The sequence below is a fragment of the Candoia aspera genome, chromosome 3, assembly GCF_035149785.1.
Source record: "Candoia aspera isolate rCanAsp1 chromosome 3, rCanAsp1.hap2, whole genome shotgun sequence".
Taxonomy (NCBI): domain Eukaryota; kingdom Metazoa; phylum Chordata; class Lepidosauria; order Squamata; family Boidae; genus Candoia; species Candoia aspera.
The window spans coordinates 159787540-159813665 of record NC_086155.1 but is presented as its reverse complement, the minus strand read 5'-3'; the positions used below and the strand labels follow the sequence as shown (position 1 = coordinate 159813665).

Here is a 26126-nt window from a genome sequence, read left to right as displayed (position 1 = left end):
GAAAAGCGCCAAAGTTTTTTTAGAAGTCCTACATCTTATTAAGAGGTGCTCTGTCAGAAAAGCGTCTGTAATGAATATTAGGACAAGAACAACATAGTAGTATATCAGAATGCATGATCCCTAACACTATGGAAAAGTACAGAAGCAACCCCACAGAATTAATAACCTATGATCTTCCTTCTGCAAAGTTTATGTCAAAAATATTTAACCCCTAATACAAATTTTCATAAAGGAATGATAAATGAAGGTCACCTACTTCTCTAAAACAGACCAGTCTCCATCTGATAAAGGGTAATCATCCTTTGAAGGGTAAATCAATGTATCTTTATACTCTTCATCCTTTGGTGGAGAATCTACAGGGCTTCTGTGACAAAAAATTGATGTATTGAAGTAACTTTCCTATCGTAACAATGTATTTCAACATACAGATTCAGATGGGGAAAGGGGTAAAGTGGAGATACTTTCACCCCAATATCAGCAATTCAGTTAGCAATTCTATGTTTTAGCTATATTTTTAACAAATCAAAGCTTGAAAGATCAGTAATTATCTTTGTTCCCTTATACACATCCAAGTCTATATAGCAAAGAGCTCTATAGAATGATGCATATTTGAGGGTATTACTTTGGCCTCTGTCTCAGCATTCAGAGGCCAAATAATACTATTACTTCATCTATGATTTTCTTAGTGGATCTGGAAAAAGAGCTTATATATATGCCTGCAATTAAAATATTTATTAATACAACCTCAGGGGTGTATGGGGTGTCCAGGGAGGAGCAGCACCTCTGGTGGAGGGGTCTGCTATGTCCTTTTTAGGGCTACTCATTCACCTTTGATCTCCACCTGGCACTCAGCTATCACCAGTGGCTCCAAGCAGCTGTAACATACACAGCAGCCACACCCTGGTAAACTGTCTTGGTAGATGGGCGAAACCAGGTGAGTAGCCAACAAGTCTTCAACTCTTGGTGAGATGGGGGATTTGTCTATCCCAGTGTGTGAAGTTTGGGCCTGGCAGATTGGAGGAAATTGATCAACAGTCCAATGGTCAAGAAGGTAGGTCCAGTAGGTATTGTGGAGCACTAAGAGCATAACAAGACACTTAGATGTCCTGGTCATCCACTGTTACAGCAGGAGAGATCTTCAGCTGTAACAGTTCTCTGTGCCACTCTCTTATGCCAAGAGACTGGGACTGCCCCTATGCAATGGCCGTTCCACTTAAAACTCCATCACGCATAGGTTTCTGTTGTGCAATTCATCTTCATCTACAACCCATATGCAATTCATCTCAGTTCCAAACCTAATTTGTTGAGCCCTGTGGTGATGGAAAGCAACAGGTTGAGATGACCACTGGCAGTTGTAGTTACAAACCTGCATGTGGGAGGCCCTTGGACCAGTGGTTGTTCATCTCAGTACCCAGGGCAGCAGTGATGTCTGGCAGCATCCAGGGCAACTGGGCAGCCCTGTTAGGATAGCACTGTCCACCCTCACCTGAGGGAGAGGGTTAGAAAAGGTACCCTAAATATTGCCTGCCACACAACATCTGATTAGCTAACCGCAGCTGGCAGATCATCTCCTTAGCAGTCAAGCATCAAGAAAAACATCCGTACCTTGCTGGATAGAGACAAGGTGTCAAGGCATGAAAGACGAACAGCACTCATAACAGCCGAACTTCACAGTTATACCATTGACACTGCTGCATTCAGTGAGACCAGGCTGGCAGACAAGGGTTCATTACTGGAAGTGGTGAGTGGATATACATTTTTTTGGAAAGGGAAACCACAGACTGACTACAGGACTCATGGAGTAGGTTTTGCAATCAAAATGCTCTGCTGAAGAACATCTCTACTCTACCCACTGGAATAAATGCATTTTGAAGTTCTGCTTTCCTCTCAGCAAGTCCTGGTATATCACCATTGTCAGCACCTACACACCAACTCTCACGAGTCCAGACGAGGACATGGACATTTTCTATGAGGACGTGGATCAGGTTATTTGAACAACCCTGGCCAGCAACAAACATCATTCTAGGTGATTTTAATGCTAGGGTGGGATAGACAGTGACAACTGGGACAGAGTTCTTGGGAGACATGGGGTGGGAAAACTGAATAGCAACAGCCTGCTGCTTCTGAGCAAATGTGCCAAACACAACCTGTGCACCACTAACACAATGTTCAGACTTGCAAACAAGTGCAAAACTATCTGGATGCATCCCAGGTCCAAACACTGGCACTTATTTGACTATGTTATAGTACCTTAAAGATGTTATTATCACCCACACCATGGAGGTGCTGAGTGCTGGACATATCACAGGCTGGTTTCATCGGTCCTCAACGTGAACATAGCCCTTTTACATCATAAGCAACCAAGGACTGTCAGAAAGTCATTCAACATTAGCAGACTGCAAGACCCAGACAAAGTCCAACACTTCCAAGATGTATTTAATGAAAAACTCTCTGGCAATTTACCACTAGTAGGAACCTGCTCAAAAAAGTGGACGTAGTTTAAAGATGTCATCACGAAGACTGCAACAACTGTACTCCAACTGAAAACCCGGGCACATCAAGACTGGTTTGAAGAAAACCACAAGACCAATTCAGCAGCCCTCCAGGCCAAGAACAAGGCCTATGCAGACTGGAAGAATGATCCATCATCTGTCTCAAAGAAAGACAAGTTTAAGCACCTGCAGATGAACTGCAAGAAATGCAGGACGAGTGGTGGCAGAGAAAGGCTGACCAGGTGGAACTCTATACAGGCATGCATGCCACTAGAGAGTTCTTCAGCACCATAGTCAGTTTATGGTCCTTCTAAATCAGGAAGCTACCCCTTGCTGTCAACTGATAGATCAAGCCTGATCAAAGACCAGGAAGGACTGAAAAACCACTGGGCTGAACACTTTTCCAACCTACTCAATAGGCCTTCCACAGTTGATCATGATATTTTACAGCAGATTCCTCAGCTGCCAGTCTTGGATGCCCTAGACCTGCCTCCCTCTACTGATGAGATCAAGAAAGCGATCTCACAGATGAACTCAAAAAAAGCAAACGGCAGGATGGCATTCCTGCTGAGATCTATAAAGCACTAGACGCAAACATCTTAAAGGAGTTCCAAGACATCTTGGTCCACAGAGGAGATGCCAACATTTGGTTCACAGAGGAGATGCCTGGCAACTTCCATGATGCCCTCATTGTGGCTATTAAAAGAAAAATGCCTGTTTTTTCCTGAACAGACATGTCACTGTCTCAGAAAGGAACCTCCCAGAGGCGCAGTGTGGCTTTTGGCCAGAACAAAGTACAGCAGACATGATATTTGCCATGAGGCAAGTCCAGGAGAAGTGCATCAAGCAGAACGAGCCTCTTTACTCTGTCTTCGTTGACCTGACAAAGGCATTTGACACTGTAAACAGGGAGGCTCTCTGGATCATCCTGAGATGTAATGGATGCCCAAGGAAATTTGTGAAGTTGATTCAGCTACTCCACGACGGAATGGCAGGATAGGTTCTTTACAATAGTGATATGTCAGCTGCATTTGCAGCTAGTCCCAGTCCTGTTCGATTTGTTCTCGCATCTTGTCACGTGCTGTCCAGGGTCTGAAGGAAGGAGTGTACATCAGGTACCGATTGGGCGGCTGTCTCTTTGACCTTCACCGCTTGAACGCATGGACAAAGTGCCTCCATATAGTCATTCAAGAAACCCTCTTTGCTGATGACTGTGCGCTCCTGGTGCACAAAAAAGTGATCTACAGTTGATTCTGAACAAATTCTAAGATGCTGCTATGCTCTTCAGCCTGACTATCAGCCTGAACAAGACTGAAGTACTTTATCAGCCTGTGCCAAATACCAACCCTGTAGAACCAAAAACTACTGTTGATGACACCCAGTTGACACATGTAAACAGCTTCAAATACTTGGGAAGCATAATATCAAGCAACAGGTCTTTGGACAAAGAAATTGATTCCATGATCAGCAAGGCCAACCAGGCACTGGGGCAGCTGCTTATTAGAGCAATCAATCAACACAACATCCTTGTCTCCACAAAGATGAAAGTCTACAGAGCTGTGGTTATCCCTTCCCTCCTATAAGGATATGAGTTCTGGACTCTGTACCAAAGGCATATCAACCAACTGGAGAAATTTCACATGTGGGCTCTCTGCTCTATACCTGGCATTCGTTGGCAAGACTGTGTCTCCAACCTGGATATCTTGGATCACGTGGAGTCCAGCAGCACTGAGTCCCTGATTATCAGAGCCCATATGCGGTGGCTGGGATATGTCATCAGAATGGATGTTCACTGTATGCCTCGCCAGTTGCTCTATAGTGTACTGGAGTCTGGGAAGAGACCTCAAGGTCAACCACACAAGTGCTACAAAGATGCTGTGAAAAAAACCCTACACCACTGTGACATCTAGTCAAGGGAAATATAAGTGTGGCTGCTGACAGAATCTGCTAGCGAGCCCTATGCTATGATGCCTCTACCAGCTTTGAAGATTGGTGCCACCAAAAACTGATAGAAAACCATGGCAGTGTAACAGAATAACACCCGCAGTTACTACAACAATGGACTTCCAGTGCCCCCATTGTGCTAGACTCTGTGCTTTCAGACTGGGACTGCAGAGCAACCTGTGTCCACAGATGCTGCACAACAGCGAGTCTTCTTCAAACCTGAAGGACTACCAACCAATACCTCCTCAAACTGATGCAGAAAAAATATACATATACATACCTTAATCACTGTAAGTAAATGTGCTTTTATAGAAATTTTAGATTTCAACTGTAATCCCATACAAAGCTCCACAAATGGTTACTTAGTATTAACAAGATTAATTATTTAAAGCTGTATCCTTATGGAAGGATTACCTTTTCATTTTTATTATTTGATAATAAAAGTAGTAAGAGGTTTTTACTTGTTAAAGTGCTTAACTATACTTATAAAAATTCAGTTATTAGAGCAAACTGGTATCTAATCTTGCTCATTATTTATTATATTAGTTATTTTTAAAGTCATTATTACAGACATTACTGTATATGAATATGAATTTTGAAAGATAAATTAGTTAAACATTTATAAAGTATTCTGATGAGTTGAATTTATAAAATAAACTTATTTTAGTTAGGATTTTACATAATATAAAAGAAATATTATTACTGAACTTTTCACAATGTGAGTCTAACTAGTCAGAACTTCCTTTAAAAATTTACCTCAAAGGCTGAATACATCTGTCATCATCTGAACTTATTTCCATTTCAAAGATTTCCTGGGTTCCAAGAGAAGAGAACTGATCTTCTTTCTTCACATCTTGTTTATATTTTCTTTTTCTTCGTTTCTTTTTCTTCACTGACCCAGTGGAAAAAAAAGGCTCTGCTTCCACAATTTGTGGAACTTCTGAGCTTAAACCTATCTTTTTACTTTCACCTGACTTCATCAAATTGTCATCATTTTCCTTGAAGAACTGATCTTCTGTAGGTATCGGTGATGTTGCCAGATGGGCTGGAACGTTTTCCTAAAAATCATTTAGGTGAACATGAATTACATATATTATGTATGATTTACCAAATTATTAAACATTTGAGTCAGAAATCAATGCTGATGATAATAGAAACAGAAATAGAAGTACATATTATGATGTCCAGAAACAATATATGTTTGAGTTGGGATAGTAATTTAAAAAATATTATTCACATATATTAAGCAATGGGAAAATGAATATGCACAAATTAACTTCTCATGCCCACATGCAAAAGAAGATGTGTTTTGCACTGACATTCACTAAGATTTGGATACCCACTGTCTCTTTTCTCATCATGAAAGGCATACTTCTCTGATATAACTAAGAGGTAGAGCTCTGAACATTTTTTTCTAACCACTGTTTAGTTTTATATGCAAATCCTCAGCCATGGTTAATTATTATGGTCTGTTAAAACAAGTCAGCTTTATAAAACCTGGATTGAAATTGGTTTGTTTAAAACAAAGGATCAAAGTAAACCACAGAAGATTCAGAAGAAAAAATTAATCAAAACAGAAGAAAAAAATTCAAAACTCTCCTCCTTACTGTGATGCCACAGCAGGAAAATGATAGATGAATGCATATACCATATCACATTTCGTAATCTACCACTTTTATTTACTTCAGCCAAAAATGACAAAGGTTCAGCCATTTTGCATCCCACTACTACAATTATATTTGCTGCTTCCAAATATATGAAAATATATGATCCTTTTCTGGTTTATTTGGCAGTGATTTTTTTTAAAAAATGGAAAGCAACACCAACAGGGTTCTCCTGTTGTTCCCTTCTTTTTGAGTGACCAATACTACTTAGAAATACTTGGAAAAAAAATCTGTATCTCTTGATAGATAAATGCATATTAAAAGACTTGAAAAGTATAAGCTTTCCTTAGAGAGACTGAATTAATTGTAAACAAGTTTGTAAACCCCCTATGCAGGTTTATCTGGAAGTTAAGCATCACAGAATTGTAGCGCTGGTGGTTTTACAGAAGATTGACACCTGTGTACAGTAGGATGATCTTTCTCATCTTCAATCCAATTAACCTTGAGAAGGAGATATTCTTTAACACTGAGATGGTCTCATTGCCACTTGGTAAAAACAAAGACTTCTTAGCCTTGATGGTCTTGTTCTTGGCAGGACTTGTCAACTTTGAACTTGATGGTCTCATTCTTGGCCGAAGGACAAAGCATTCCAAGATAAGACAGACTTGCCCTCTTTGTTCTTGGAAAAATCCAGTGAGTTGTGCTTATTTAGGTTTCAGAGTCTATGTAAGCTAGTCAGAAACTTCCATGAGATGGAACTTCAATGCAGATCTAACTGGGAGGGTGCTACATGTTGGCCAGCTTTTAAGGGATCTATCTGCCATCATTTCTCTAAGGTTCCCTGACTGGCAAAAGGGGCATAAGGTCTTTCTTTGTGTTATTGTAAATTTGTATTCATGAATATTTTTAATTGCTATCTTATGTTAAAATTCTTTGATCACTGTTATAGTCTTCAGCATCCCTGAATATTCTTTTACTGTTGTCTCACGTTATGTGATTATGTTATTTTCTGCCTTGGAATAAAGCCTTAAGTACTCTTATTCATGTAGTCATTGCTTCCAAATCCAAAAGAACCTGTAGAACTGGTAGCCCAACCCCGCTGGATTGGGAACAGAGCAATCCAAGGATTCAAGTAGGCTTATCATCTAATAGGTTTAGGGTTTTAGTCACAATCACAATAGAATGTGTAGTAACACTATATATTATTAATAGTTCTAATACAAGTAATATTGTCTCACAATCCTTCTAAAAAAAGATAAATTTTGCTTAATACATAGTCTTCTTGGGATAAAGGCACTGTAACTATATCATTGCTGAAGAAGCTAGCTATGATAAAAGTTTCAGCAAAAATAAACATGAGACAAAATATGCATTGTCTTTTAAAACAGGGCATAAAGCTTATTTTAGACTGAGGGCTACTCTTGACCTTTATGTGGCAAACCAGGGACCATTCCAAAAAAGTAGGTAGGGCCAGATTAACAAATACAATGATTTAATTTAAATATCATTAATTATAGTTAATATGTTTTTGTTGCCATTCAATTGCTTCTGACTTTTCATGACCCAATGGATGTCATTTCTCTAGGACTGTTTGTCAGGAATTGCATCTCTGAATTCTGATAGACTTAGGCTTATGTCAGCAGTAATAGTATGTAATCATTTTTTTTTGGCCTCTTCTTCAATTGCTTTTTATTTTTTCAAGCGTCACAATTTTCTCTAATGACTTTTGTCTTCACATTATGTATCCAAAATATTTAAGCTTTACTTTCTTTATTAGGATTTCCAGTAAGCAGTCTGTTTGCTCTGGAATGATCCATTGTTCTTGTGGTCCCAAATATTCTCCTGCACCACAATTCAAAGACATTGATTTTTCTTTGTTCAGCCTTTCAGATGGCCCAACTTTCATAGCCATATACTATAGCAGATAAAAGCATGACCTGGACAATATTTAACTTTATTAGTGTGATGTTTCTGCACTTTAACATTTTAACTAGATCTGTCACAGTTTTTCTCCCAGGTAGCAGACATCTCCTTATTCCAGGTAGCAGACTTTTCCTTATTTCATGACTACAGTCACCATCCCTATGAATTTTTGAGCCTAGGAAAATAGAATCAATACTTCAATTTCTTCTTTGCCTACCTGCATTGAGTTGGGATTGCCTGTTGACATAATTTTGCCAATGTTTTTAATACTGTGCAGAAGACCAACTTTTGCTCTATCTTCTTTCACCTTCATAAACAGATTTCTTAAGTCTTCCTTGCTTCCAACCATCAAAGTGGTATTATCAGCATAACTGATATTGTTGATAATTTTCTCACCAATTTTAATTCCAATTTCTATTTCTTGTAGTCCAGAAGCATTTTTCATGATATATTCTGCATGTAGGTTAAATAAGTAAAGTAACAGAATAAAAATCTTGGCATACTACTTTCCCTATCCTGAACCATTTCGTTGCCCAATATTCCATTTTAACTGTTGCTTACCATTACAGATATTGTTCAAGAAGCAGATGAGGTGGTCTGGTACACCCATGTTTTTAAGTGCTATTCGTAAGTAATTATCTCCACATTCAAAACCTTTAAAAAGTGGCAACATTTATATGATCTTTAAGGGACACATTGCAACCATGGAACATCAGATTTTGCAAGTCTGTTTTATGAGTTATTTAGAAAGAAATGATTACTAGCCATAGATAAGGTTATTCCAGCTGTAACTCCTTGGTTAAGAATTTGCTGGCAGGCTTGCCTTGAAGGCAACATTATTTTTCTGTAGAAGTATGCAAAGTGAATAGAAACAGTCTGTCTCTGAAACATTCCATTCCAATCTCACCAGAAGTGGTTTGATCTTAAAACTGACTGTCTCAATATTCATCTCACAGTTGGAAAGGCCGATTTTCAAGGTTAGGTCATTTCGTGTAAGATTGGAATAGTCTATTCTTACACTGGAATAGTTTTGGTGAGGTCAGATCATTTCAAACCTTAAAATGTTTGGCATGCTTCCATTTTCTGAAGATAAACCCCCCCTTTTCTTTGCTCAGATGGTAAAATCAATTTTAATTAATGTTGAATGCTCCTTGATCTGATAGCCTCACATTTTATTTGTAGTTTCATGAATATGTTGTTTCTAACCCTTAACAAATTAAATTCAGTGAAACCCAGTATTTAAACATTTAGAACAGACAACATGAACAGAACTTTTGGTTCTAATATCACAAGAGCATTTGCTATTTTAATGACTTGTGCTGAATACACAATTTCAAATTAATAAGTATCACTGATACTTATGATTCTGTACAGTACATACAAGCACTAGGGGAAAAAAGATGTAAAAAGAGACTTTACAAAGTTTTACACTTTTTTTTCTTCATTACCTACAATCTCATATATCCTCCCCCCAAATCCTCAGTATCTTCCAAACATTTTTTTAATTAATAGAGAGACAGAGAATAGGAGACTAAGAACATCCAGGAACAAGAAGAAATGAGAAAAGGGAAAATAAAGTAAAAATTAAGTGAGAGAGAGAGTTAAAAGGAAAGGTAAAAATAAGATAAAGGTTGAAACAGAGTTGGTTCACCAAAAATCAATTTCTTCTAAATAAAAAGCAAACATCTGCCAAAATTTTAGAATTGGAATTAAGTTACATTTGTTAGATGACTTACAAATTTTTCTTCCGTTTCCTGTACAAAGAAAGCTTCTCCATTATCACCCAGTTTCATGTGAAGATCAACTGCTTCTCCATTAATTTCAATATCAATCTGTGAAAAATACAACAGAACGTTTTTACAAAATACAACATAGTATTTTTATTGCTGCAATAAAAATACACCCCAAAAGTTATGTTTATATTTATTCAATATATTATTCTTTTAACCTAAACTCTTAAAACGAAATTGGTAATTATACCTTGTTTGTTTGTTTGTTAAATTTATACAGCTGCCCATCTCACATATGTGACTCTGAGTGGCATACAAAGTTAAAACACAAAACAATACAACAAAATCACCCCCAAAATAACCACAAGAATATTAAAAAACATCAAAGCAATAAAAAACCCATTAAAACCATTAAAAATATGTGGGAGAGTGCAATCAACCTCACTAACAGTACAACCATTATGCAGGCTCCACACAACCACTACCAGATCCCCAGGCCACCTGACAAAGCCATGCGTTCAACCATGTTTTCATACTTCTTTGCTATTCTTCAAGACAATTATCAATGTGTATTGAGTTAATTGTTATGAGCGACAAGAAAAGCAAGAGCAGCAGTAGCTTTCTCTTGGAAGAAGAGAGAGTGGCAATAAGGCAGGCCAAAAAAATAAAGAATGAAGAAAATGTTTTGTATTTGGCAGCTAGTTGGTCAATTTTTGATCTTTAACATTCATGGTACTCACCACTTTCTCTTTTGAACGTAAGACACCAAGTTTTCCAAATCGTACATGGAATGGTGAGCACAGGTATGTACCATCTTGTCGCCGAACTACAATTACATCAATGCATCCTGAAAGTGTAGCTTGATTAATGCCTTTGTACAATTCCTTCACAGTAACCAGAAGTCCAGCAAGCTGTCCAACGTAATTCATATTTTAAAGCTACAAAGAAATGTTGATTGAAAAATATTATTCCAAATACAAAGAACTTTAAATCGTAAAAAAAAATACATGCACAAACATTTTACCATGTAACATGAATTTTAATTTAGCAATTCATCTAATAATTGTGATCTGAGGTTGTATGTGTAAGACATTGGACTGAAAGTAAAAGGTCAATGCATAGGTAAAGGTAAAGGTTTCCCTTGACGTAAAGTCCAGTCGTGTCCGACTCTAGGGGGCGGTGCTCATCTCCGTTTCAAAGCCTTGGAGCCGGCGTTGTCCATAGGACACTTCCGGGTCATGTGGCCAGCATGACTCACGGAACGCCGTTACCTTCCCGCCGAAGCGGTACCAATTAATCTACTCACATTTGCATGTTTTCGAACTGCTTGGTGTGCAGGAGCTGGGACGAGCAACGGGAGCTCACCCCGCCGCGCGGTTTCGAACCGCCGACCTTCCGATCGACAGCTCAGCGGTTTAACCCGCAGCGCCACCGCGTCCCTTGGTCAATGCATAACTCCACGGAATAAGAGGTAATGCGTATTGTGCATATATGTCAAGAGCACATTTTCAATTATTCAAGAACTTTAAAAAATCTTATGGCACTAATGTTCAAACCCAACAGTACTCTTATCATAATTAATTGCAAAGTAATCTCGATAATGCATTCATAGGGGTCTAAACAAAACAAAAGCTACAGTTATACAATAAACATATTATATGTATCTTATTCAGGTGGAAACTCAGAACTGACATTCAATTTATAAACTTAAGGAAATCACAGGCAATTATTGCTCCCTGCACATGCACTGGTTACATGTACCCTTAATATTCATAGGTATATAATCACTACATCATTTTCAGCAAGGATCTATTGAAGGACTTAATATTAAATATTCCTGAACAAGATTTGGTTCACTATTTAGAACCAAGTTATATCAGATCTAATATGTGGCCTCCAGTACATGCCCATCACCACCCTGATTTAATGAAACCTCCTCTAAATCCTCGCCTCTGCTCATGCTGTCATTCCTGTCTCTGCTTGGAGAAAGGTGCTCTCCTACTAACCTCTCTCCTCTCTTCTTCATCAACCTCTGCCTACTTTCAGTCACCTCTACTCAACAATCTCCTGGCTGCTCTTGGCAATACGGACCATCCCACAGCCACCATCCATCCTAAACGCAACCAGCACCACTCAAACAACCCCCGTCTTCCAACTCCATTCTCACCAGACACAGTAGAAGAACCCAGCCTCTCAGCATCCATCCCCCCATCCCAAGGTTGCATCACACCTATATTTCAGTGACAGCTAAAAATAAATGGAAGCCACACATGGGGGGGGGGGAGTTTTTGTTTAAATATATTAGTATTAAATATTAAAAATAAAGATTGAAGTAAATTACAAGTTGTTCTATACTTTCATAACACATCTATTAATCAAGATTTTTTAAAAATCACATCTATGCTTCTGTTGCCACTAGTAATGCTATATAACATTATGAAGGAGAAAATGTGGTGACAGTTAGGACAACTAGAACAAAGCAAAATATCCACATTCCCTATTACCTTCCCAGGGACTTGAGAAACCATGAATTCTCTCAGCAAAGCCATAAAACAGAAAGCCAAGGAATGTTCACAAAGCTGGAAGGAAGATATTGGGGGCAAGTACAGGCTCTGGGAAGCAAGGCCAGTATAAGATAAACTCATAAAAGTACTCCCTAGAAAGAAACTATGTTCATGAACTACCTCTCTGTTCTATCAAATAGACAACTGTCTTGGTAGTACTGCCCTCATTACTGAAGCCAATTTAGTGGCCTGCTAGAACCACTGAAATGGAGCAGAGCTTATAACACAGCTGAGAAGCTGGCACAGAAAAAGAATATTATCTTAAAATAGCTTCAGTGAACATGTCAGAGAAACACAGGTTATTAATCTTACACATTCAGCCCTCCCAAGCATAAAGAATCACATGCTTAGACAGATTAGGTTAAGATAAGTAAAAGAATTCTTACTGACTTTATTGTTGGTTCTGTTACATCCATCTTGGTGGAAAAGATGAAGTTCCTTTGTTCTTCTTTTCTTTCTAAATACTTAGTTTGCCCTAAACCCTCAGCCCTATTTGCTGCCAAGGGCTGTGTGAAAGAAAGAGGCAGAATCCTTCATCAAGGCCCGAGCACATGGCCCTGATGAAAGGAGAGCAGAGCAGCATGCTTGCTTCTCCCTGGGTGGAAGGAGGAAAAGAAGACAGGAAGTGGGAGTGGCAACAAACAGCTTCCTCAGAGTTGCACTGTGGGACAACTCAATTTACATGCTAATTCACATGCTAATGAGGCATGCTGGATTTGCCAGGTCTTCCAACAATTACCTCATAGTATTGTCCTAATTATCTTACTAACCTAACTAAATACATTATGTGCTGCTATATCCAATCAAATGTGTTGCTGCTGTATACAACCATATGTACAGAAGTGGCCAAAAATATTGGTACCTCTCCACTTTTTCCTCAAAGAATCCCAATAAGTTGAAACTAACACAAGTACTGTTAATGAAGAAAGTAATGACAAACCATTTCAGTACTCTTCCCAAGAAAAATACATGGAACAGGATTTGGGCTTGACTGGAGTGAGTATGTACCTTCTTATTAAACAAGACAGACATTTAAATGTCTCAAGGAAGCCAAGCTTTGGTATATTAACAATAATGAAACAATGCTATATTCAATCTCATTATCTTTCTCAAAAATGTTAAATCTTTTTCATTGTTATTAAACTGATACAAAAAATAATAAAAATGATGTAAATAGTAACAGATGCAAACAAAACTACAAAATTTCATTTCATTTAAACTATTTTCACAAAAACTAGATGAACAAAATAGTGAAAACTAAGAAAAAGAAATGAAGAGAGAAGGGGAAAGAAAAATAGGAAAAAACTACTTTTCCTACAGTTTTAAAATAGTAATAGTATAGTTAATTTTTTTATCAGTAAGTTAAATTTTGGCCATATGGAATCATATTGATACTTTTTAAAGTCCTGGCAGATTTCTTGGTTCTAACTATATAGGTATTCAGGTTACAACAGTAATTGGAATCAGAATTTCCCTCCCTAAGCGATGTGGTCACGTGACCACATCACTTAGCAACAGAAATTCCAGTAGTCCCCATTGCCATCGTTAACTGAATCCCACTGGTCGTTAGGCAAGGACCCACCCCAATCCAAGCCATTCCTGACTTGGCCCTTCCCATCCCTGAGCCTCAGTAAGGTAAGGGACTGCTTCCTCTTGAACTCCCCCCACCTACCTATCTCCCCCCATTTATGCCCATTTGGCCATCCTGCACAGCAGCACTCAGTGGCAGTGCCAGGACCTCTGGGGTTGAAGTAGAAGCCTGGAGCCTTCAGCAGCCTCAGCAGGCTGCCGCCACCCCCAGGCCTCTACTTCAGTCCCAGCACTGCTGGCATCATGGGCACCACCAAGGAGTGCCACCTCAAGCCCCACGCCACAGCCAGCTACCCTAGTGCAAAGCCCCATCTGCCCCCACCACCCTGCACTCTGCCAGCCCTGCTGTGCCCAGCTCACCTTCACTGTCTTCCTCCTCTCGCTACTGATGAGGCACAGCTGGTCTGTCCCTATGTGAGGCAGCTGCTGGCCACGCCAGGCCTTCTTCCCAAGGCTGCACCCACCATTCTCCAAATTGCCTGTGCCATTCTCCAAACTGTGCATTCTCAGAAGCCTTCCAAAGCATCACAAGAAGGGTGCATGCAATTTGGAGAACGGCACGTGTGATTTGGAACAGTCTGTGCGGCCTCAGGAAGAAGGCCTGGCATGGCCAGCAGCTGCCTTCCATAGGGTCAAGCTGGGCATGCCTCAGCAGTGGAAGAGGATGGCTAAGGTCAGCTGGGTGTGGCAGGGCCAACAGAATGCAGGGCATTGGAGGTTGACTGCGGCTTTGTGCTGTGGTGGCTGGCCAAGGCGCAGACGACCTCCAGAGCTTGAGGTGGCACTTCTCGCTGGCTGCTCCTCTGGCACTGAAGTAGAGGCCTTGGAGCAGCGGCGGCTGGCTGAGACTCCTGAAGGCCCTGGGCCTCTACTTCAGCCCCAGCACACCACCGAGGAGTGCACTGTGCAGGGTGGCCAAAAGGGCAGAGGTGGGGGGAGATAGGTGGGGGGGGGAGTTGAAGTGCCCCTGCGGTCATAAGTGCAGGCAGGCTGCCACCTGAATTTTGATCACACGACCGCAGGGGCATTGCAACGGCCTTAACTTTGGGGACGGGCATAAGTATCATTCATTCAGTGCCGTCGTAACTTTGAATTGAATGAATAGTTGTTAAGAGAGCACTACTGTAGTAGGATTCTTATATTTCCTGCACTAAAGACAGTATGAAATATTTGGGCCTTATTGGAAAAGAAAAGATTTTATATCTCATGAGAAATGGACTTTTGATTTGTTACATTCCTTCTTTGACACTTTAGACCAGCCTTTCTCAACAGGTTTCATGAGTGGTCACAAGGGGTTCCATGAGACTGTGATTGAAAAACATTGTTTTTTAATTTTGCGCAATGCTAGCAATCACAGTGTTGGGAATTTTTACACACCACAATTCAGCTTACTGATCACACTAACATACTATGAGCTGAAGAAATAATATTTTTTATGCAGGGGTTCCCCAAGACCTGAAAATTGTTTCCAGGATCCTCCAGGGTAACAAGATTGAGAAAGTCTGGTCTAACCCTCTGAAATTCATTAATTTTTTATCTGTACTGGAGAGAGTTTTTACAGAGGCTATACAAACAATATCATGTTTTCAAAAATGAAGAAATATTACTAAAATGAACTTGGAAATACAATAAAACAATATCATTCTAGTAAGGAATGTTGTTATTTTTATAATAAAGGCATGAGAAAATTCTACAATTAAAAACAATTTTTTTATCAGATACTTAAAAGTGTATTTGTGAAGTCTGAAAACAAATATTGAAAAATTCTACAGAGAAAAGTATGGTTATTGGCAACAAAAATAATTTAAGTATAGATCATTAATACATGATTTTGACAAACACTGACTTGTTTTTCTCTAATTGGAATGAAGCCTGAAAAAGTATCCAAAATCCAGTTATAAGATATGGCCCAAGTGTAGCTTACATTTACTGGAGTGAAGATCCCTACTAGAAGATAAACATTATGACCTATTTCAAATACTAGTCGAGGTTCCCATTTTCAGATTTTACATTAATCAAGTGAAAGCTTCCTGGATGTCCTAGAAATATCTTAAGAAAACTGCTCCAATCCCAATAAATTCCTTAGCCATTTAATAGAAGGCTTGTCTTATAAAACTTTCTAGTAATATATTTGTTCAATTCTGTATTTCCAAATTACCTGAGAATTTTAAGCACAACTATCACTATGAAATATACATATACAAGCACAACTGGCACTATTATCATATGTTTTAATGAAAGACTGGGGTATGCAGAAGCTAGGTGGGCAAGGCCAGAATGACAGGAATGAAAGCAAAAGTCAGACCCCAAAAATGCAATCATTACACCAAGAGACTTAAATCATCCTACTGAAACCAAGATTACACCAGAGGTTGCTACCAATCTAAAAACCATAGTTTTTAAAAAACTTTAATAGCAATTTTACAGTATACTCATCCCTCTGTTGACAGTAAGGAATTAATTATAATAAGTGCAACATATAATACGAATAGGTGAGACATCTGGATCATATGCCCAAAGCATCCTCCTATTTGTTTTAAAACTGCAGTGTCCACATTTCGTGCTATCACTGTTCCTCTACCTCCTCTTTTTCCATTATTATTATTCTGGTTATGATGATGTCACTCTAGGAATCAGGCACCTAAGAAGTACCAGTTCTCCCAGTTGGCCTATTGAGAGGGGAGAATCCCCCTCTGCTCTCAGGCCCAGAGGGAAAATCCCGCACAAACCTACTTCCTGCTTGGGCTGAAAAACCAGCATTTGGCCTTTGGGGTGGCGGAGGGGGCTCGGGAGACGTGCCGATTTGACTTTACTGGCATCTGCTCCCAAGCAAGAATACACGCAAAGGACTGAAGCAGCACGAACACATCTACATTAGGGCTTCACGGCCGTCTGGGCGACCTATCCAGGCTCAGAGCAATGCTGGGAGAGGAAAGGGACCAAGAGGCGGCTGGCTGGAGCCGGGGACGCTCATCCTGAGCGTAGGGAAAGGAATGAGGGATGGAGCACAGCCTGCCAGGACAGCACTCGGAGCAGCGGGGAGGAACGGAAAGGATGCGGCCCCTCGAGCCCGGTCAACTAACCAGCCATCTCGCACAAGGTTAAGTTCCTGCCAAGAGGCAACAGGACCTCCTCATTCCTTACCTTATTTTTCTCCCCCTGAGCCGGGTGGAACCGGGAAAGAGGCGAGGAGCCGTAGCCAGCCAACGACCGTTGGTGGCGGCGGTTGAATGAACTGAACGAGCTGGCCAGGCAGCCAGCGCGAGACTCGTGAGGTAGGGTGGGGGCGAAGCAGCGGTGACGCATGAGATCGCTGCGGAAATTCTCGCTCCTCCTCCTCCTCCTCCTCCTCCTTGCCCGTCTGTTGGGCTAAGCTAAACCAGCAACAGAGCAGCGCGGGTGGGGGCTGTGGGAGGTGATTTACACGTGACTGGGGGGGAAAGGCCACGTTATTCGTCCTACCCATCATTGCATTCTGAGACGACGTCTGGCGACAAGATCTAATTAGTGGGTGTGCCGGCAGCCGGTAGGAGGAGTTTCCTCTTTCTTTTTTGAGGAAGCTTCGTTTGACTCATGATCTCTTGCTGACAGAGGGTTGGTAGATGGTGCCGAGCTTGGCATGAGTTCAGCCTGCCTTCGCTCCGGGTATATGTTACAGATATTATATGTAAATTAACATTCCTGCCACGTTCCAGACAGGTCTGTGATTCGCTGGCATACTTCAGAATTCTGTATGTATAAGGACCTCAGGCTCTGATATCCAAATGTGGTTACTGTACTAGGTTGTGGGTGACTTGCCTCAAGGAGATACTTCATCTTCAAAGATACTTTATTCCATTTTGACAGAGAGTCCGGTCTATGCATTCCACCATGGTACTTCTGATTAAATTGGGCATCAGCTAAATAAAGAAGAGTGGCTTCTACATACAGATATTATAGCTATCTCCTTACAGTCATCTCTGGGAGAGCTTCCCCCCCCCCCCCATTACCAATTGCACTCTAATGGGGTGGTATGGGATGATTGAGGTCAAAAGAGAGTGGAGGAATTAAGCATTTCCCCAGATAGTTGATTAACATTAAGGAACATAAAGTATGGATAGAAATTGGTTTTCCCAATTGGAACATGGCTGTGAAAGCTGGTTAAAAATTGATGACTTTAAACTGTGCTGCTGGAGAAAATTGTTGAGAATACCTTAGACCACAGGAAGAACAAATGAAATAATCCCAAACTGTTTACTGGGAGGGAGGGGGCATTAATCACAAAGCTAAAGCTTAATATTTTGGACACATAATGTGAAGACAAGAGTCACACTTAGAAAAATTGAAAGCAAAAAAGAGGACAGTACAGTAGAAGACAATACAGCTAGATGCTGTATTGTCACTGCAGACATAATAAGTTTACAAGAACTCAGAGAAGCAGTTACCATATTGACAGATAGCCCTGTCAAAATAATGTCCATTTCGTTATGAAGAATCAAAAGTAACCAAACAACAACAACAACAAAATAGGAAGCTCTTTAAAATAGCTTTTTGGTAGGAATAAACCCTCCCAATCTATTTCTTTCATTGTTCTATTGCAGTCGGAGAATCCCCTGGCCATGATCCATTCCACTTCTTTTTTCTATGGTTACTATTGATTCCAATTTCATGCCAACTTTCAGAAGTGTTAGGACCAACAGTTTCAGAATTCCTAAGGCCCAAAGTGAGGAAGGCTGTTCATGCTATCTGGCAGGGACTCTACCCTTTCTGTACTCTGATTTCCCTCCAGAAGTGACTCTCTTCAAAATTCTTGAACAAAGAAACTGTCAAATGAAACCTGCCATAAAGTATTGAGATGATGATAAATGACGTGCTATTCAGTGGGCTAAATTTCATACAGTAATCAAAAACTGTGTTCAGTGTTATTGTGTATATTCATCCTATTTAAACAGTAGGAAGGAGAACTTTGCTTTACAAATAGAGTCAAAGGAAGATTCACTCTTATTGTGTTATTTGACACCATGATGTAATGCAAATAAATTTTGCTGCCTAACCATCTTGGTGGTGATATTGTGCAAATAGGTACAGGAATTAAGACAAGATACTACCAACCTTAACTAGAGATGCATTATATACCTTGCCATAAAACAATGTCCATCTGTGTACCCAGAGAGACAAAAACATATTTTCACACACATCTTGATGTACAAGCTGGCTTCATAGCACTACAACAAGCATATTAATAATATTTATATAGCTACACCCATGCTAACCTCAGCAGAGATAGAGAGTTGAGTTGCTATCTAAATGCAGTTTAGTTTTTATTCTGCTTACACATTCAGAAAGTGAATCAGAGACTGAACTGAGTAGAAAGAAGCTAAACACTCCTAAGACCATGTAGGCCTTTCATTCATTCATCTTGAGATAAGGGTTCAGTTTTAAACCATGTTGTTTTTTGGTTTCTAGTGAAATATATTTAGTTCCATAGGAAAGACAGGGGCTGGTGAAAGTTGAGATGGAGATTTTATCATCTGGGCTTTCTTCTTTAGGTGAAGTGAGATGTTCTAGCAGAATATATATTCTGTATATTAATTGTTTAACAATCTCATAGAATGATAAACACCATCTTCTCCAGACTGTGCATAATTCAATGTTATAGTGACTTCATCTGATGTGAGAAAATCTCAATATCCTGAACTGATGGATAAATGCTATACATGTTTCAGGGATATTTTAAATATAATAGCTGCTTTTACAGATGCACAAGCATACATCATGGAGGCAAAATAATAACTGCTACTCTGAAGATCAACATGACTCATAATTAGGAAGGTAAAAGAAGAGAGTTGCATGTAATTCAGTGATTGGTGTGTAGGTATAGCAATCAGCAGTTATAGTGATCAACTCATTGTAGATCCCTAGTCTATAGTAACCTAAGTTGTAAATTATCACTCATACATTGCATTTATTTCAAATGGATTCAAAATATTTTAAATCATGACCTAACTGTTGCTTACAGAAAGAGTCAGTAACAGGCCATTCATATTACTGGTCTTTAAAAAATATGGGGTGATTCAAAGAAAACTGCTTTGAATCAAGCCATTTTTAGAAAGTTTCCAAAACACTATTCACCAGATGATGTTCACTTTGATGGCCAGTTTGAAACCACAGAATCTCCCCAAAGTCAGGGACCTCTTGCTTGTGTCCATATGATTGTAAAGTTTTGAAAATGAGAAAGAATGGTAGGGAATATGGCAGTCACTGATTCCTCTCGTTTCAAATACTTCAATTGCAAATACTGCAGTAAATGTAAGCATGCATTATGAATAAGGCATTTAGCCTCTTAGATGCAGTCATTGGTTATTGATATAATACAGACACAAAAAGATACCAGCTTATGAGTTAGAGCCAGACTGATTCACTGAACTGCTGCAGTGGTGCCTTTTTTATGGATCCGGGTCTGATGCTAGTAAAGCATTTTACATATTATTGCGTCAATTTGTAGCTCTCATAAATTTAGAGAAATCTTTGAAAAGAGGCCCTCTTCAATGACTGAACACCAAATGGAGATTAAAAACATGTATATGCCAAAGCTGGATATTTAAAACTATGATTTATGCCATTTTCCAGGGTTTTAGTTTTAACTCATGAAATTTTAATACTTACACTTTCTGCTTTAGGAGAATTCAAAAGAGTGGGGATTAGAACTGCACTTTATTTCAAAAGAATTACTTTTTTAAAAAAATCCCATATGGTACACAAGATCTGCTTTAGTGTTTTTTTTACTATTATTACATCCTTGACATTCAATAAAATACAACAGCCATAATGCTTGAAACAGGCCAATGCATTGGTGAAATCTGCTAACTTGATGGTGTCGTTTGTGCAAGTATGTTGGACATGCAGATGAGCATATTCTGCATCAATATCTCTAACTTCTTGCTGTTCATTATTTTATGTAGAGGATCTTCTTAAAAACAAGCAGCTGGAACATAGGTAGTATATGGGAATTTGCTTCATATGGCAGACACTTCCACACACGGTTTTGGTGGTGCACCCCTGCAGTCTAACACTTCCACTGGCACTGTATGGCTGAGCCCATCTATTTCCAGCTCAAGTTCAGCTGTGGTTTAGCTAGCAAGGAATGTGCTGCTGTTGAAGCTAGGGGTTCTGCAGAACTTAAGGACAGATTATTTTCACATTACTGGGTGCTTTATCTCCCAGTTCTAGGCTTTCCCTTCCCCTGCACATTGCTGTTCATAAAGCTAGCCTTTCATAACTTCAGCTGAAAGCAGTCATAGAGTGAGATTTGGAGGTAGAATGACCAATGACTAAGATAATCTACTAAGGAGAAGAAGGAGTCACTCGCTGAGGTGGGCGGGTATAGAAATCAAATCAATCAATTAATTAATAAATAAAACAAGATATTGCAATTGGTGTTGAACGGACTGCAGAGAGCAAGGGAAGAGGTTGAAGAGCTCTGTAGTGCAACCTGCTTGGGGCCTAGGGCTGTGGAGGTTAATGCTCAATTAGAGCTGCTATCTGTTTTTTTTGTTGTTTTTTTACAAGCATATTCAACACGTAACTGTTTATAGTGGTAATAATGTATTTCCTGAATGCCAAGTGCTAATGGGAATTTTGTCCAACTAACTTGAAACAACCAAAATCCACAAATTTGTCAAACTTACTTAAAAGCACCTTTCACTTAATAGTTTCCAATGAATACTTTTGAAGTAACTTCTCTATTGAGTTGAACTTGAGGTCTGGTAAATTCATGGACACATCCATATAAGGGGGGTTTGGCAACAGTCAAAGAGGTGGGGGGGATGTTTTTACTTTTTTACTTCATTTTTACTTTTTTTCTGGGATGTTTGTTCAACCCCCCAGTCTAGACTACAACTAAATATTCCTTCCAACTCCAGTCAAGGACAGCTTGTGCTGTTAACTGCGGCAGTCTAAATCTTCTTGGGGGGACCAAGTGAGGGAAGGCCAGGGTAGGCATGCAATAAGCAGTAATCAAACTGCTTGACTTTTAAAATATGCACTTCAGGTGACGAATTTATACTGGAAATATTACATTCTTTAAATTTTGCACCAACAAAAAAATTTCACTGAAGTGATTTAGCTACCACTGTGCCAATAAATATTCCAGTTAGAATAGAGTACAAAAATAAGCAAACAAATAATAAAAACCCTAGTAATTTGGATTTAACAGGAAGGTGCTACTATTTACTTAACCATTACTTAAGTCCTTGTAGGTCTGTTTAGCAAATAAACAGAATTAGGAATGGAATTAGAAATGGAATTCATATCATAGGGTCCACTTTATGCAGGGATGCATAATAGCATAGGTGTTCTACTCATACAGTTGAGAGTTACATCTTCATGTTTGCATATGAATGCAGGTACACACACGAACAGTCAGGAAAAGAGAACATTCTCCACAATTCACACTCACATATGTATATGTACATAATAAATTAACATGCACACAGAGCTCTACTCAACATCCACACTCATATACGTACACAGGTAGTCCTTGTTTAACGTCCATTCATTAAACAACCATTTGAAGTTATGACCGCTGAACAAGGGGGACTTGTAGTTGCGGCCATTGCAGTGTCCCCATGGTCACATTATTGCAATTCTGGCACTTGGCAACCAGCTTGCAGTTACAACATCGCAGTGTCCCACGGTCACGATTGCCATTTGTGACTTTCACTGCTGCCTTCCGACAAGCGAAGTCAATGGGGAAGATGGCAGGAGGTCACAAATGGCAATCACATGTCTGCAGGATGCTGCAATCGCATGGGATTCACCTAATGAGAGCAACTGGGACTGCCAGAACTGCCTTCGTAAGACAGCATGGTCACGTGACGCCTTACGACCGCATTGCTTAGCGACAGAGTTCCTGGTCCTAATTACTCTTGGTAAGCAAGGACTACCTGAACACATATACTGAAAGATATATTCTGGCCTACAAAAATCCAAACGACTGCTAGAATACAGAATTATTTTCTTTACTACATTCTAGTAGAATGCTTAAGTAGATTTATAGTGGAGACCAAAGCAGCCAGAAGTTAATAGAAAATGAAATATCAGAATTTCCTTTATAAGTGCTGTAGTGAAGGCTGAAAAAAAGGCTATCAAAATAAACTTAGAAGAACACTGACCTTAAACAAAAGGGATGGTAAACAATCAACAATGAACAAATTAAAAAGACAAGCCCATACCCACACGGTGAAAGAAATACGTTTTGTTTATTTATTTGTGAATAACAAGGAGGATCCAGGGTTGAAGTTTCCGCTGACCATAGTATTACTGTAATATAATTAATATTCATTTTCTACTACTATGCTACAGTAAATTCAGAGATAGTGGATTACCAATACAATGAAATCTAGATTTCTGATTAGTAGAATATTACTACAGTAAACCATAGTTATTCTTTCATTTCCTTGTGGATTTATATATAGTATACTTTTTACTCATGAACACCTGGACATAGGAGAATAGCCAAACTAGTTGCCACATGCACTCTCTGATGATTTTGCCTCATTTATGATTAAGGGCTGGTAAGAAGGGAGAAAAATCAAGAAGCTTTTGAATGGTCAGAAGGGGGAGGTGGTGGGAGAGATGTACAACCACTTCTGTCTAATATAGTCAAGTTTTAATATCTCAAATGAAATGAATGTAAGAATCCAGATGCAACCTATGCACAGGCAAAATAGTTTATACACACATTATTAAGGGAGGGAGAAACATGTGCCCTTAGTTTTTGCTTCATGCTTTCTTTTTCTTATCTCCTTTACCATATTCTAGCTGGGGGATTTCAACCCCTTCTTCAGGTATGAACACACTGATGGTGAAATCACTCGTCTCTGTACCATACTGGTTTTTTACTACAAGGCTGTATCTGCCTGAATCAATTGTACTGACAGCTGTGATGGTGAAGCAGGCTTGTTTTCCTGATTCATATTTCAGGATAATATTGTCATCTGCTTTCAGGAGCTTTTCATTCTTGAGCCATGAAATCTCAGGCACGGGATTTCCCCAGATACTGCAAGTAAGATTAAGTGCCTGCAGGAAACATACAAAGGATGTAAATAGCAGATACAATTAATAAACACCCTAAATATCTATGTTTTGTTTTCAACTTTCTTATCTAAACAGAAGGGCTATCTATAATTATTGAAAGTTACAGATTACATATATGATGTTAAGTTAGAGAACTCAATAAATACTACCAATACTATACTTCTATTACTACCTCCTCCTCTACCCACTCCTCCTCTTCCTTTCCTCTATTACTGCTATTACTACAAACTTTCTATGTTCCACTATTTTCTCTTCCTTGTAGTAATCAGAAACTACATACTTGTTTTATCATAAATTTAAACACTGGAAATATTTGGATAATTATTCCTTTAATAGGCAACCACCCTTATTTATGTTCAAAGAAATTTACATTTACAATAGAGGTCACAAAATGATTGCAAATCAGGCTTTCAATTTAAATAATAAATATAAGCTAAGCAGTTATTAAAATGCATAAAACAACTTTGGCCAGGTTGTGATGATTTCTATTGTAACTGTATATTTGATTGGTTTACTTTTCATTTGAAATTATATATTTTTCCCAACTGCATTGGCCAATGTGATTCTTGAAAGTTCCATGAGAAAATGTGTCTGTGACAAATATTATATTGTGGCTTGGTTAACTAATTTTCAAAATACCTTACTGAAGATAATTTTGAGTCAGGCCAGAAGCCAAAAGTTAAAGACTGCTGTTAGAAATTTCAATTAATATACTATTATCTAGAAACTCACATATGTGATGTTCAAAATCTAACTAATATTGGAAGTACTTTAAATTCTTCTGAAATATTAATAGCATAACGGTTAAGCTGGAGAACAGTATATATTGCCCCCCCTTCTGCTCCAGTTTCTAATTTTTTATTAGTTAATTGTAAGTTTAACAGTGTAAACTTGATTGAAACCTCTATGCATGGGAAGGGGAAAGTCTTCTAAGCAGATATGGGCATTATGGTTTTAAACTCAAAGAAATTTAAAGTTTAAAGGAGTTTAAATTGAGTATTTTTAATTACACCCACTCCTTTATGTTGGAAGAGTTATTAATACAAAACAAAACAAAAAAAACGAGCAAAGCTAGGAGAAGGATTATACTGTATGTCTGCTCTTGATCTCAATCTAATATTTCAAGACTTTTTTTTGTAATGTTTCTTTTAAAGAACATCTCAAGACCTCTGCCTTGAATGCCATTCAATAGTGGAAAGGCAGAAAATAAATAATATTTTAAAAATCATTTATGAAGATTTATATTACTGGCTAACTGAAGGAGGAACGTTCAGATTACAAGTGGTCCTCATTTAGCAACTGCCTCGGATAGCAACCATTCACAATTACAACGGTGATGAAAAAGTAGCTTTGCAACCAGTGACCACATTTATGACAACAAAAGCCTTCAGTGTGAAACTTATTAAGGTCTGGTCAATTTCAGGCAACAGCTGGCCCTGAGAGCATTCTAATCAACTAATGAAGGTCACAGAGATGAGCTTGTAACTTGTGGTTAGCACTTTTGAGGGAAGCACTGCGCTGCAGAGAAAAGCAGCTCAGGAAGAAATAGCTTCTTTAGGCAATCTCTCCGCCCTGCGAGGGGGCAAAAAAAGCGGGGAAGGGTCAGGCACAGGACACTGTACTACAGAACTTTATCTGAATGAAGCAGCAGCATATCTCCCTCTCTCTTTCTCAGTCACATGGTTTGCTTAGTGATGTTTCACCGGAACCAATTGCAGTCACTAAACGAGGACTACTTGTGATATTGTGCCATATCTTGTGCCAGCACATACTTTTTCATGAAACATCCCTGGAAAATCATTCATTAATGGTGAACCAAAATCCAATACAGCAAAGATGTCTGGAAATCAGTGAGGTTAGTAGACAGCTCTCTGCTAGATTATGATCTGAATCTTGAGTCCCTCCCTCTTCACTCTTTCATATTCTGTTTAAGAGGTAAAAGTACCCTAAATACGTGAAGCTGGCTGCCTAGAAAATTGAAATTATATTCTCCGTGCAAGAGATGAATAGGAAATCTGTTTCTTTATCAAAGTCAGGGCCTTTGGAAAATTGGGAACTTGTTCTTCTCTGAGAATTAAGAAAGCAGCATAATTACTTCTTTTAAATATTTCAACTAGTTTTTTTATACCTTGCCTTCCTGAATAGTGACAACATCTGGCAGACCTCCAAGAACCCGAGCACGATCTGCAAAATAAAAAAAAT

General features: G+C 39.0%; 2 protein-coding genes across 6 annotated transcripts in view; both read right to left on the bottom strand.

Moving 5' to 3' along the window:
* Positions 1 to 17130, bottom strand: part of LPIN2 (lipin 2) — a 573775-nt gene extending 556645 nt beyond the window's left edge. The window contains exons 1-5 of one of the 3 annotated variants that reach the window (XM_063299149.1): positions 16992 to 17130; positions 10434 to 10631; positions 9700 to 9795; positions 5193 to 5494; positions 257 to 364 (exon numbers count right to left, since the gene is read on the bottom strand). In XM_063299149.1, coding sequence (XP_063155219.1) covers positions 257 to 364; positions 5193 to 5494; positions 9700 to 9795; positions 10434 to 10622 — 695 coding nt within the window. In that variant the 5' untranslated portion in view covers positions 10623 to 10631; positions 16992 to 17130. The remainder of the gene's footprint in view (positions 1 to 256; positions 365 to 5192; positions 5495 to 9699; positions 9796 to 10433; positions 10632 to 16991) is intronic. The other 2 variants (XM_063299147.1, XM_063299146.1) reach the window with 2 other exon arrangements.
* Positions 17131 to 23067: 5937 nt separating this feature from the next.
* The window catches only part of MYOM1 (myomesin 1), an 86166-nt gene continuing 83107 nt past the window's right edge, over positions 23068 to 26126 (bottom strand). For all 3 annotated transcript variants that reach the window (XM_063299142.1, XM_063299140.1, XM_063299141.1), the window contains 2 exons: positions 26053 to 26108; positions 23068 to 23906 (listed from right to left, as the gene is read on the bottom strand). In XM_063299142.1, coding sequence (XP_063155212.1) covers positions 23610 to 23906; positions 26053 to 26108 — 353 coding nt within the window. In that variant the 3' untranslated portion in view covers positions 23068 to 23609. The remainder of the gene's footprint in view (positions 23907 to 26052; positions 26109 to 26126) is intronic.